The sequence below is a fragment of the Cheilinus undulatus genome, linkage group 18, assembly GCF_018320785.1.
Source record: "Cheilinus undulatus linkage group 18, ASM1832078v1, whole genome shotgun sequence".
NCBI lineage: Eukaryota > Metazoa > Chordata > Actinopteri > Labriformes > Labridae > Cheilinus > Cheilinus undulatus.
Window position 1 is genome coordinate 7,368,186 of NC_054882.1, and position 13,853 is coordinate 7,382,038.

The following is a 13,853-nucleotide window of genomic DNA, read 5'->3' on the forward strand; positions in this document are numbered from 1 at the left end:
ACTCTGAAGCTGCGGAAACTCACTGGTGCAACTGGTAAAGTTAAGCTTAATTAGCTTTCTGTCCAGTTCTTCACAATGAAAGTCTGTAGTTGTGCATGCTTTTATTGTGACAGCCCACTTTGGAAGGTATGGTACAGTCAGTAGCAGCTTGACACACCTCAGCAGGAGAGAAATGAAACTCAGAGATGACTTCAATGTGCTATAACTGGCTTTTTTAGAAGGAAAAGAGGGGTTCTAGCACCAGAATGTGGATTTGAATACACTATCTCTTTATTAGTGTAATACTGCAACATAATGCCATTACCCTAAAGGGAAAAAAAAATGTGATAGCAATTTTAGGCCATATCCCCCTGGCAAAATACAAGTTTTAACATGATAAAATATCTGTTTCTTTAACATTAGGTATGTTTGTTTCATATCATGCCCAGGTACAGTTGCCTCGATGGAAGATGTTTCTGTTACAGCTCTATTTGGTTTAGAGTTCCCTGTACTCAGGCACAGTTGCATTCACATATCATACACACATGAGTTATACATGGGACTACGCCTTCAAGCTAAACTAAAACTTTAAATTTTCATATATCATTACAACCCTATTAAAACACAACAAAAGTCTAAATATTACAGAAGGTTCCCTGTAAAGTTAGTAACGCCTCTCAGAAGACAAAGGACCATCTTTGGACACCTATAAAAGCCTGGATAAATTAAGGTTAATAGAAAAAGTTGGAGGTGAGGAAGTAGGCGCACAGAGAAAATATGGAGCTGTTGAGATGATAGCAAAAGGATGAAACACTCACAGGTGGCAGCGATCTCCTTTGATGCCCTTGGTGGTGCAGAAACACTTTCCGTTGTTGGGGTTGCACATGCTTGCGTGGCCGTTACACTTGCAGGCTGAAGGGAACACACAAAACATGAAAGTCACAAAAGGGTCAGAACATCCTGCCTTCACTAAACTCCTAAAAGAGAGCTTCAAACCCCAGATTTATTTAGCATGAAGACGGGTGCTATGATTCATCACCTACCTCATAAATAATAAGGTTTTCCTTCTTCAGGGTGCAGAAAAGTGCATTTAATCACTGGAGTTGACTCATTTTTTTTTATTACAACAACCTTCTCATAAGGGTTTTATTTACTCAATTAGATGCTTTTTACTACAGTCATTATTGCAGAAGTTGTTGTCCTTGTAAATATGACTTTTGTGCATTTTATTGAAGGGAGAAGCTAAGCTTTTTTCTCCAAGAATAGCGACAGTGTGTATTTCTTTTTAAAGGGATATTTCAGCATTTTTGAAGTTGGGTCATATGAGGTGCCTAGCAGTCGCAGTGGCATTAGCCTCAGTGATCTCAGTGACCATTGCTCCTTTAAGTAGGACTCACTGGTTGTAGTGACCAGGAAGCCAGGCAATACGGCGTAACAGATGGGAACAGCTTCTCTGCAGAATTGTGTGAATTTTGGGTAAAAATGGGCCATAAAACAATGTTGGCCCAAACGTACACACTATCACACATTTTTAAAGTGTTTTATTTTATACCCAGAGAGCCTGTCTTTTTTCACTATTTTATAATGAAAGAGCACATACTGTAGCCAAAGCCTGCATTGCAAAATAGAGAGAGTAAAAAATAAAATGCTTCAAAAGTTTTCAATAGTGTGTACATTTGAGCCAGCATTGTTTCGGGGCAATTCTTTGATCCGAAACTCATCAAATCCTGCAGAGAAACTGTATCTATCACTGTATAGCCTAGCTTCCTAGCCAGCAAGTCCTTCTTATAGGAGCAATGCTCACTGAAATCACTGGAGGCAAATGCCACTTCTACAGCTAGGTGCCTTCAAAAATACTGAAATATCCCTTTTATGCAAAATGAGGAAATCAACCACAAACTCTCATTAGTTACCCTTCCTCGGTTGCCAGCTGCCTCCCTTGACTTGCCTGAAATATTCTAAAGATCTTCCACAGGGCCTCAGCGTTATAAGTGCATTAACATTAAGCAGCAACAACTACTGTAAAATAACTAACCTCAGACGTGAGGCATATTCTAAAAGACTTTGGAGTTATCTCTGTACATCCTATTGTAGCTTTGTCTTTATTCTTTGACTAAGCCTAGGCTTTTCAAAGAATCACATCAATTATATAAATTAAAGCAAGTCAAATAAAGTCAGAGGACCCAACTCCTGTTAAATTAATTTGTTGTTAAATATAGGAAACGATGTTTAAGTTAAAAAAAGAAAACATAAAGACTTGGTGTGCTGCAGAGCCACTCCAGAGCAAAAACATGAACCTAAATTGAAAGCTGCATCTCCCAAATGAGCTCTGGCTTTGTCCCCTCTGGAGGTGACTTCCGAAATCCCATGAGGCCACTTCTGCAGCCAATAACAGATGCCAAATGCCTCTTCAGTTTGTTCATTATTGTAGACCAGATTTACAACACCTGCATGAATGTCTCCTACCTGTTGCAAAGAATCAGTTAATTGAGTATAAAGATCACTGAGCTGTGAAACATAAAGAAAGCTGTGGAACAAACAAGCCACACAATCCTGATTTGAAGTTATTTTATCATCTCCTGTTTGAAGTATTGATTGTGCATTTTATTCTATGATCTGTCTGTGCAGTTAAACATGTCTGAATGAGCCTGAGGAGCACTTTGCTGTAAAAGCAGGAAAAATAGAAGCATAAACTGTGAATGCATTATTCTGTTAGGGTGAAGACGAGCAGGGAAGTTTGTTTATTGATTGACTGTCACTGACATAGCAAAGACTAATATATATTCCATTGGAGTGTTTGCAATAAGAGCTCTAAAATAGGGAGGATTTTTTCAAAGACGACAGCGTGTAAATATATCGTTGAGCTAAATAAGCTACAGAAGGAACAGATGACTGATTTGTTGTCTGATTGACTGACTGTCAGCATTAGCCGCTGAGGGGAGTAAATCTTTAATATCCCAAGAGGTCGTTTTACCGTGCAGCCAGGAATCAAGAAAACGGCCCACATAAAACCGAACAGTAAAACAGTGACAAGTTAAATGAAGCCTGGCGCAGCTGGCCTGGATTCTGCCCCGTGGCGATACTCACGCTGGCAGCTGCCCCCGTTGGTCGGATCTCCGTAGAAGCCAGAGATGCAGCTCTCGCAGTGCCGGCCCGTCGTCAGGTCCTCGCACTTCTCACATACGCTCTCGTTGACACACTGGCTGTGACCGTTACACTGACACGCTGCCAGGGAGGAAACAAAGCACATCCAGTATGAGCATCACACTCTGGTGAAATATCTTCTTTATAAGACAGCCTCAGGAAATAACAGGAGTGAAATTGTGTTTAATCTGTTAGTAAGGAGTGATGTGCGGTCTAGGATCTGTTTGGGAGCTGAATTGTCTGTCTGTGCTACAAATTTTGTCCTTAGGTGACAAATATTTTTACTGTGATTCTCCCCATGTGTGGTAGATATTTCTGTCAGATTTCACTATATGGATCAATCAAACAAAAGTGTCTCTGAGTTTGAGTTGTTTTCTCTTAAGTGTCTTCCTGTTGATTTGTCCTCCTTGTCTTCCTTGTGTTTCTCTATTATATTCCCATATTTAGTATAGTGTGTTCTGTTTTTATTTTGTTATTTAACCCCAGTGTGCTTCCATTTTCCATGTGTTTCTTTGGATTTATTCCTAAGTTTTAGTCTCCAGTTTTTACTGCATTATTTTGCCATCTTTCCTTCCTTGTGTTTTTGTGTTATTCTCTTGTTGAGGTTCCTGCGTTTCCTGTTTTATTTTGTAGGCTTTATTTCTCATGTCTCATTCCCGTTCCTTGTGTTTCTGTATTACATTCCCACATTAAATTCTAGTGTTTTTCATTTAACCTTGTGTTCCCATTCTCCTTGTGCTTCTTGAGTATTTCCTATGCTTTGGTCTCCAGATTTTAATGTGTTTTGTCATCTTTCCCTGCATGTGCCCTTGTGTTTCCTTTGAATTATTCTGTTGTTGTTATCATTTAACACCTTTGTGTTTCCATTTCCCTTGTGTTTCTCTGGAGTCTTTCCTAATCTTTAGTCTCCAGTATAAAATGAGTAATTTTGCCATTTTTTCCCTGGTCTTCTATTTCTTTTTAATCATTCTCTTGTTGAGTTTTCTGTGTTTCCTGTTTTATTTTGTAGTTCTCGTGTCTCATGCCTAGTTTAACTTCCCTGTTTTTCCAGTGTTCCTTGTGTGTTTCTGTTTATGTTCCCACATATACTGTAGTTCTTATGTCTTTCCATTTTTATTTAGTCACGACAATGCCCGCCATTGCATGGAAATTGTCTGTGAGTTTCTGATTAAGATTGAGTCTTCCTGTTAGTTTTGAACACCAAAGATGGTCTGGAGATTAAACAATTAACTGGTTTGATTTAGGGACATTTTAAATAATATCTTTAATATTGATCTTGCCTTTTATATGGTCTTAACATGTGATACAAACTATATGAATCAGTTTCATTCCTGGCATCCCCTCCACACATGAAATTCTGCCTATTTGAAGCATAAGATCATAGCATGATTACAGAAAATTCAAGCTTTCATCTTTTAATCCTCCAAATGCTAGAAAACAGAAAAGAAGCAGGGTTTCTTAATAACAGATTTAAACTCTGTACTCCCAATAAAAGTGAGATTATATCAGTTTTTCTGTACATTCAGACTTTGTACAATATATCCACATTTTTAAAAAAGTATTTAGACTCCTTAATTAGAAGTCATCTGTACCTGGACAGTGGATAAATGACCAGTTATATTTGGCCTCTCCGGGGCACATGCTGGCGTTGAGGGCAGGCTGGGGGCTCGCTGGCAGGCCAGGGAGGGTGGACGGGGCCGGGACCGAGGTCTGGAAGGGCCCCCGATACGAGCCCTCGATGCACTGACCTTTGCCCGTGTTGCTGGGGTCAGTGCACCAGCCGCAGCCCGGCTGGTCCAGACACGTGCCGCATGTTCTGTAACCGGAGCAGTTCTCCGCTGCAGCAAAAACAGAGACACAGAAAAAAGTTTAGGATTAATGAAGGGTATTTCTGTTCTGTATTATTATTACTGTGAAGTGTGATAATTCTGTTGGAGACCCAGTGCAATCCTTCATTTAGCTCTGTGAATAAAGTGCATAAAGATTTCCTGTAACATACCCACTATCATGAGCCTTTTTGTAAAGGTGTTTCTGCAGAAATCAAAATGTTTTCCCTGTAACTTAGCATTTCTGTTTCACATACATATAGTATGGGTAGAAATGTAAACACAGCACAATGATTAAATGAGTGATGGAAACAGTAAGTGTAATTGGGTGTTGATAAATAAGGTGTAGCCTCTTCTATTGTTTACATCAATAACCCCCACAGCGTCTCTTCAAGGCTCAACAGTTCATTTAGTTAATTTCTTCTCTGCTGGTTCCTTCCACCTGCTCTCCATAGATATTTGCCTTTATTTTAATTCCTAACTCTCACCCTCGAGGGGTTTTTTCTCTACATATGGCTGTAAGCAACAACTTGTACCTAATTGACCTGCCAGGTTAAATAAATGAAAATTGTTCTCTGCTGTGCCGTACAAAAACAGAGCAGCAGCTGGAGACTAAGTTATCAAACTAAACCAGATTATTAATCCCCATCTCATCTAGTGGAGGGGCCCCTGTTTAATGTGCTCCACTTAATGAAGGTTAAGAAAACAAACGTTTAGGAAGTCCTGCTCCACAGAGCCACACTTCGTTAAAAATGTGGCCTTTTAGCGCGTTTTTAAGTGTGATGAAGGGGACTATATGCCCAAGCGGCGGAGGATATTAACTGTGGAGAATGATGTGTTTTTGCTTTGAGTGTGCCTCCTTTCATTGACAGTCCAGCCTCTAGACAGGGTGTAGCAGTCACACATGATGTCGCTGCAGTTTCATCAGAGAAAATAGGGCGCTGCCTGTGTTGGACTGAGCATTTTCTACATCAAAAACAGAATTTTTCTTGCAATACATCCAGAAAGAACTTGGTGGAGATGTGCATGGAGATTTTAGCAAGCTTAAAAGTTGACATTTATGTATAATCAATGAGTTTCAACTCTAGAGAAGCTGCTCCAAGGTTTTCAGATGCAAACTGAGCAGAAAGGTTCTGACACCGAGGCGAGATAATTTCGATAAGCCATCTGATGAAAAGACACGACTGAGAAAGAAGAGTTTAAAACAGTGTCTTGTCAGCTCAACAGAGAAAATAAGGTAATGCCACATTTCCCAATCCTTGAGTTCCAGCTAGCACTGAAGGATGAAAAGGGACAAATGGCTTCATTCAACAATATCTTTTTAACTTTGTTTCGCACCAATATTCTCGAGCAGAGAACTTCATGTAATTTTCTTCCTTATTGGAAAAGTAGAAAAACGACCCGCTCAGACCTAAAGCTGCCTAATAAGAAAAAAAACAGTATTGTTTGAAAACAACCTCCAAAACCTGAGGGTTTTCTGAAAAACAGAACAGCATTTACTAAAATATTCATTTCTCAGCTTTTGTAGCAGACAGACATACAATTTAAAAAAAAAACCTTGGAAGTTTAAAAACCAATGGCTTTAAGAGCACATTCACACCAGAGCTGTTTGGTCCGCTTTAAACAAACTCTGGTCTGTTTTTCCAGATGTCCAGTTCATTTGGAGTGGTGTAAAGCTCACACAAACTCTGGTGGGAACCAAATAAGCAGACACTGGTATGCTTAAAAACAGGGTTCGCTTCCAAACAAACCCTGGTGCGGTTCTTACTTATGAACCAAAGGCAAGTAGTGGCATAACGCGTAATGATTTATAGGTTTATATATGTAAAAAACTTAATCTCAGGGCGCAGGTGGCCGAGTGGTTAAGTACGCGGATGGTTTGAATCCAGCCTGAGGCCCTTTACCACTGTCCACTATCCACTATCCTCCTTTATCGAATAAAGGCACAAGAATGCCCAAAATAAACCTTTTGGAAAAAAAAAAAAAGGAAAAAATTAATCTTGGTTATGTGAAATTCAAATTAGATCACTGTAACATGATTAGATGATTGAAATCTTTGAAATACACCAATGTTGTTAAAATGTATCAATATAAAGCTAGTAAGATCATCAAAAAATGTTTGTTCTGGAATTTGCAGGTTCTTAAACGATCGGGTGCACAACTGTAATCTTGGGTATTTTATCTTTAAAATGAGGTGAAACAGACTTTTGCATAATTTATTTTCCTCCAGCAGACATGTGCAGCATAGTGAAATGTTTTGTAGATTCTTTTTAGGCAAAAATAAAATATTTATTTCAGCATAGGTGAGCAGGTACACCTTCATTGTCAGGTGGTACAGCCAATGTAAAACTGCCAAAATTGTATTGTACCATTACACTCTTGATTTTATTTCTTAAATATTTGTGTCCACAATACAACAAGAATAAAGCAACAACATGTGGCAAAGTATTTGCCTATTTAATCTGAAGTTAATTTCAAATGTCAGGTGGGGCAACCGGTGTTTCAGGTGGTGAAAATGCAAAAAAGTGTCACAATATACAATAAATAATAATATTTAAAGCTCTTAAAATGTTGATTTTACTTCTTAGTGGGTAAATGAGGTATCATATATTTTCTAAATTTTTTTTATTAATGTCAGTTTTGCTTAGATGAGCAGGCACACGCTCCATGTCAGGTGGTATAACCAAGTTAAAACTGCAAAATTTAATTTGGCATAAATTCTTTATTTTAAAAAAATCCAGTTTTAACTGTAATAAAAGTAAAACATGTGTCAATGTCTTTGCCTGTTTAATTTGAAATAAACTGCAAATTTCAGGTGGTGCAACCACAGTGAATTAAGCCCTATATGTCGTTGACCCTTGCATAATAAAATATCAACTCTTTAGGATATTAAATGGCATAGATGCATTCATGTGCTGTTACAATAAGATCCCACAAAGTGAAGTTCTAGCTGTTTAAAAGCTTATTTAGAGGGCCTAGGGCAGCAACTCCAGAAATCATCCAACGTCATTAAATATTTAAAAAGTTAATTTGTAACTCTGTCTCAATTTAAAAACATTTCTAACTTTATGACCTGATAAGTAATTAAATGGTTTGAAAGGGAACACCTTAACCCCCTAATGTAATGATGCACTCAATGGCAGGAAAGTAATAATGGAAGGACAGGGTCATGTCTGCATCCGGTGTCTGGCTTCAGGCTGTTATAAATCACTTCTTTTGACTTCACTCCTGGGTTCAAATTTGTGTTTTCTAATTTCACTCCACACACTGTTAGGAAAGAGACTGATGGGCATAAATTACATTTCTGAATTACATTTAGTGATGAAATAACAGGAAATTATTTTCAGGCTGAATATTCATTGTGACCTCTCGTAAATTAGTAATAAAAGGGATGAGTTTAAGTTGTCTTACGTGGACAAATGTTCATGGTGTACCACTCCATACACTGTCCGAAGGGGAAGGACGCCACGTAGGCGTTGGAGTCGACGCACTGCTTCATGTTGCTGCACCACATGCACTCGGAGCTGCTGCTGGTGCACTCGCTGCAAGTGGCTCTCATGGCGCACGGCGTCCGGCACTGCTTGGCGCTGTGGTTGGCTGAGGAGAAATAATAAGCAAGTTAGTTTAAAGCCCATGGGATTGGGGTTAAAAGGCATTCAATTAACAGCATGGATGCTTCTGTGGGAGTCAAACCTCCTCTGGTGGTTTGACTTTTCACAAACTATGATCGATAAAATGTTCTAAAAATCTTTTCTGTTTTGATAAGTGATACAAAAAGGTTGTAAAGTTCATCCTGAACATTCTGATAAAACTCGGAGATGATGCAGCTGAAATAATGGACCTCAAGCTTATTTTAAACTTCAGAATTGTGAAAATAAGGGCCAATGCTGCTGTTTGAAATGATAAATTAGCTGACGGCTGATACTATTGCCTAGGGTCTTTTTCATCACTTATTTTGCCCACATTTTCTTTCACCTTTGACCACAAAAACAGATACAAGTTTTCGGAATGAATATCTATATCACAAACCTTATATAACAGTATTTATTTTACTCTTTACAGTGACAGCATTTCATCACAATACAGCAAAAAAAAAAAAAAAAACCATTTTTCTTTTCTTTTTTGGATTTATTTTTGGACATTTTTTGTGCCTTTATTAGACAGAGGAGGACGGTGGACAGAGTCAGAAACAGGGTCAAGAGTGGGGGAGAGACATGCAGTAGAGGGCCTCAGGCCTGATTTGAACCCGGGAGCGCCTTTAACAACTAGGCCACCTGCTCCCCAGAAATACTTTTTCTAATGCAAATTCAGGTGTTATAACACCCCCTCCACCTCTAAAACAGTCTGTGATAGCATACTCAACTTATATCTGAGCATAAAATCACAGAAAAATTGTTCTATAAGTCCCCACCACATTTCCTGATGTGGACATTCACAATAAAAGCAGTCACAAACAAGTACAGACATTTTTGTGAGACACTCACTATAAAAAACTAGTGTGTTTTTTTATTGGTTTAACTGAGCTTTAGCTGAAAAACTGTACAGAGTTATAGAGTTTTTAGCTGCTTCTCCAACTTTGCTTAACTCAACTTTCTCTACTTTGAATTATCATAAACTTAAAAAACAAGTTATTCATGAGTTAAAACACAACTTCAAACATGTTTAAGCAACTATAACAGGAATTACTGAAGAGCTGGGCCTTAAGACAAGTCAAACCATAGCAGCGCACAGCGGTTTTCATACTGGTTGATTGCCCAGTTTGATGGTATACTGGTTTACTGTCCACTTCAATGGTATTTTCATCTGCTTACCATTCTTCTACGATGGTATTAATACCAGTTCATCATCCAAAAGGATGACATTAATACCAGTTTAAATTCCATTTAAATGGTATTTATACTGGTTTTCCATCCATTTGGGTGTTCACTTTCCTTTGGATGGTATTAATATAGATTACTGTTCATTTGGATGTTTACCATCCATAAAGATGGTATTTATAATGGTTACTGTCAGCTTCAATGGTATCTTTACCTGTTTACCATCCGTAAGAGCGGTACCTATAAAGCTTAACTGTACGCTTGGATGGTATTTAAACTGGTTATTGTCCACCTTAATGGTATTTACAAAGTTTATCATCCACTAGGGTGGTTTCAATATCAGTTTACAATCTGCTTGAATGGTATTTATACTGGGTACTGTCCACCTCAATGGTATAAATACAGTTTACCTTCTATTTGGATGGTATTTACACTGGTTACCTTCCACAAGGATGGTATATATACCAGTTTACCATCCACTAGGATGGTATCAACACCAGTTTACCGTCCACTAGGATGGTATCAATACCAGTTTACCGTTCACTAGGATGGTATCAATACCAGTTTACCTTCCACAAGGATGGTATATATACCAGTTTACCATCCACTAGGATGGTGTTAATATAAGTGCACAATCAATTCAGATGGTATTTATACTGGTTTTCCATCCACTTGGATGATAATTATACTGCTTTACCTCCCAATTGGATGATATTTGTACTGGTTTACTGTCCACTATGTTGTTTTTAAAACCAGTTAACCCACCCTTTCAATGGTTTTTACAGGTCTACCCACCTCTAATCAGCCATTAGGGAAACAGATGCCAGTATTAAAATGATGGATAAACATCTGCTACTAATATCAGTTTAAGTTCACATTATTTGCCAAAAAGGGCCAAAATTAACTGATACTGCTGGTAATCTGATGCATCTGTGTATCCCTTTTAAGAATGTATGTTAGTCATTTCTATTAATTTATCAAATCAGTTCAGCATACAACACCAGAGTACAGAACTGGTACAAAATACAACTTTTCCAAACACACTTGTACGCTACTGTGAGTGGATTGCTACCAGCTTATATGTGGTTGTATTTGTCATCATTCTCTCTACCTATCCATCATTAATTGTTGACTAAAGTGAACCCACCTGGTCGTTCACAGAGGCTGCCGTTCACTGGGTTGATGCAGGTTTGTGCTTTCAGTCCGCTGGACGCAGGCTCGGCCAGGTATCCGCAGAATCCGGCGTCGCTTGGCTCGCCAGGCAGCCACTGCAGGGTGGTGTTGGTGAAGGGCGACATGTCCTCCCAGCACCAGTACGACACGTTGATCTTCCTAAGTCCAACCCAGGGTGTCACTGTGGCCTTGTACTGCAAATAAACAACAGTTTCTCAAAGTCAAAAGACTTTTGTTTCTGCCTCTTTCTTCTCTACTCTGTAAATCAGCATCCCTAATGATGAAAACAAAACCATTAAATATTGGTGATCATCTTTTGGCCTTCAGGGGTTGCAGAAACATGTTAGGATGGCTATTTTCTTGTAATAAAAGAAAAACTATGTGGGTTGTAAGTAACGAAAAGAACAATCTAGGGTTCAATATTTCATCTGTAGTGACATAAACTCCCTCAGACTGGCTGAGCAGCTATAAAAGCAGCTTTACTTCACTCCTCTTGGGAGGCTCTGTTATCCACCCCATCTCTAATCAATGGCCACGCTGTTGCAGTAGTAGTAAACAAAGAGAGCTCGATCTCCCGCAGACATGGGTCGAATGACTGTTCCATCGAGATTTAATTGCATTTTTTAGGATTGATTGAACCTGTCTGGAAATGGAACTCCTTAACAGCACAAACAGTGTCGATAAAACACGGCAGGGAAGACTTGTGAAGCATGTTTCAGAGTCTCAGCGCCTGTACAGGATTTTTATCATTGAACTGGACAGATTGAATACCAATGTTACTCCAGAGGAGTTTGGTTTTATTTCTTTTTTACCTTTAAGCACAAAGATTACATGAGGCTGGAGCAGAATTGGATTTAAACCAGCAAGGGAAATCTAAACAACTTCATTAGTATGGATGGAAACCGCTTCTCAATTCCAGCCCAGCTTTGTGATTTAGACTCAATGTTTTAGTCTTTTTAACTTTAACATTTCATATGCTATGCAGTGGCCCTAGAGCACTTTGTAGTATCCTAAGTGGCTTACATTTATGCATGGATGGCTTTGGAAAGGGAAGGCAGCGTTTGTGCATGCTGGATAATCTGTAGAGAAAGTAAAGCAGGGCTGCAGCTGGAGATGACACCCTGTTTAAGTGTAGACCGGGTCGTCAGACCTGAACACTCAAAGTGCTTCAGATACATTCAGGATTACATAACGCTCTCCAGTGAACTCAAGTGTAGATGCATTGTAAAATATTTAGACAGATCTTGCTTTGATTGGGCTGATATAAGGGCTCCTTGAACCCTCTTTCCTCATCAGTCGGAGGAATGAGGACTTCTCTGTAAAGAGCATTTTAATTCACAGAGTTTGAGGATGTGAACTTTATTGAAGTACAGAAAAATGCTACACTTTGTGGAGGCTGATGTGGACATTTTGAGAAAAGACTTGACAACTGCAACAGATTTAAGATAAACTTATCAGTGTTTGGGGGGGCTTTCTGAGGCCAGCCAAATGTGGGGCCCATGGAGCTCAGCAATCTCTGAGAACCATATTTCACTTTTTACCTGAATAATAACAACTTATTAAAGCAATAAATATTGACTTATTTATGCCATAGTCATCTTAAAAATGTAAACCCCTTTTTTTAAACATTAAACATTGGCTGAAAACAAACCAATCGTGTAATCATTCATAATGTATATCTCCTCTTCCACTGCTTGCTGCTGAGGGCTTTTATGCCTCTTGCTTTTAGATAGCTTTCTTTTTGTGAGTTATTTGTTGTGTACAAATTGCGTCCGTCTTGTTTGTTAAAACTGTGTGATATCTGTGTACTGTCTTGTGAATCATGCTATTTTAATCTGTTTTTTGCTCTTTCTGTACTTACCTGCCTTAGGACAACGGATGAAATTTAGCTATTGTGCTAATTCCTGCATATTTACATTATCGTGTTTTGCGAAAATGTTGATTTATGTGCACTTTCCTAATCAAATAAATAATCAAATTAAAAAAAAATTTAAAAAAAAAAAAAAATGACTTAAAGTGGCAAAAAAATGGTTAACAGAGGCTAAAAAACAGGCAGAAAATAGCAAAAATGGGTCAAAGTGTCAATGACAGTTAGAAAAGTGGAAAAAATGGGTGTAATAAAATCAAAAGTATCAATCAAAAGTAGGAATATGGGCAAAAAAGATGTTTAAAAATGTTTTGTTTTCTAAAATTGTGATTAAAGTGCAAAAATTGGTTAAAAGGCATCAAAAATGGGAAAAAGGTGCACATATTCATAATAATGGCAGATAAAAGTGGCAAAAATGGGCTGAAAATTTTGTGAGACGGGATTAAAAAGTGGCAAATATGGGTTAAGGGACGTCAAAAAACGGCAAAAAGTTGCAAAAATGTAAAGAAAAAATCTTGAAGAGTGTAAGAATGTTGCAAAAATAGGTTAAAAATGGTGAAAACCCGAGTGTTATGAAAAGGGGTCATAGTTGGCATCAAAATTTGGATAGTGTTTTTAAAATGGGTTAAAAAAATGGGCAGAAAAGGTGTTGAAAAAGTTTTTATGAATGGGATTAAAGTGCAAAAATGGGTTAAAAGGCATCAAAAATGGGAAAATACTGCACAAAATGAGGACAACAAAGACCATTTTGTCAAAGCAATATAACCTGTAGATACAGAGTTGTTGTTTGAATGTAAATTTTTGCTTCTGCAAAAGAGCAGGGAGAGAAAAAAAGTTGAAAAGTACAGAACTTCGACAGAACATATAGACCAAAAACATAGAATAAACAAACAGCTTGTTCCAAATTTTGCCACCAGTTTAATCTCAGTTGCCTTAAAGATTTTAGTGAATGGTAATCATGTAAAGCCAAAACAATATTGAAAGTGACTTTGCTTTGTGTTGTCCTTTTCCCAAAATATACTGTATTATAAAATAATGCCGAAAGTG

General features: G+C 38.1%; 1 protein-coding gene across 2 annotated transcripts in view; it reads right to left on the reverse strand.

The window, feature by feature from the left end:
* atrn (attractin) overlaps nt 1-13,853 on the reverse strand; it is a 270,882-nt gene that overhangs the window by 160,970 nt on the left and 96,059 nt on the right. For both annotated transcript variants that reach the window (XM_041812094.1, XM_041812095.1), the window contains exons 16-20: nt 10,914-11,133; nt 8,361-8,546; nt 4,716-4,961; nt 3,067-3,204; nt 798-891 (exon numbers count right to left, since the gene is read on the reverse strand). In XM_041812094.1, coding sequence (XP_041668028.1) covers nt 798-891; nt 3,067-3,204; nt 4,716-4,961; nt 8,361-8,546; nt 10,914-11,133 — 884 coding nt within the window. The remainder of the gene's footprint in view (nt 1-797; nt 892-3,066; nt 3,205-4,715; nt 4,962-8,360; nt 8,547-10,913; nt 11,134-13,853) is intronic.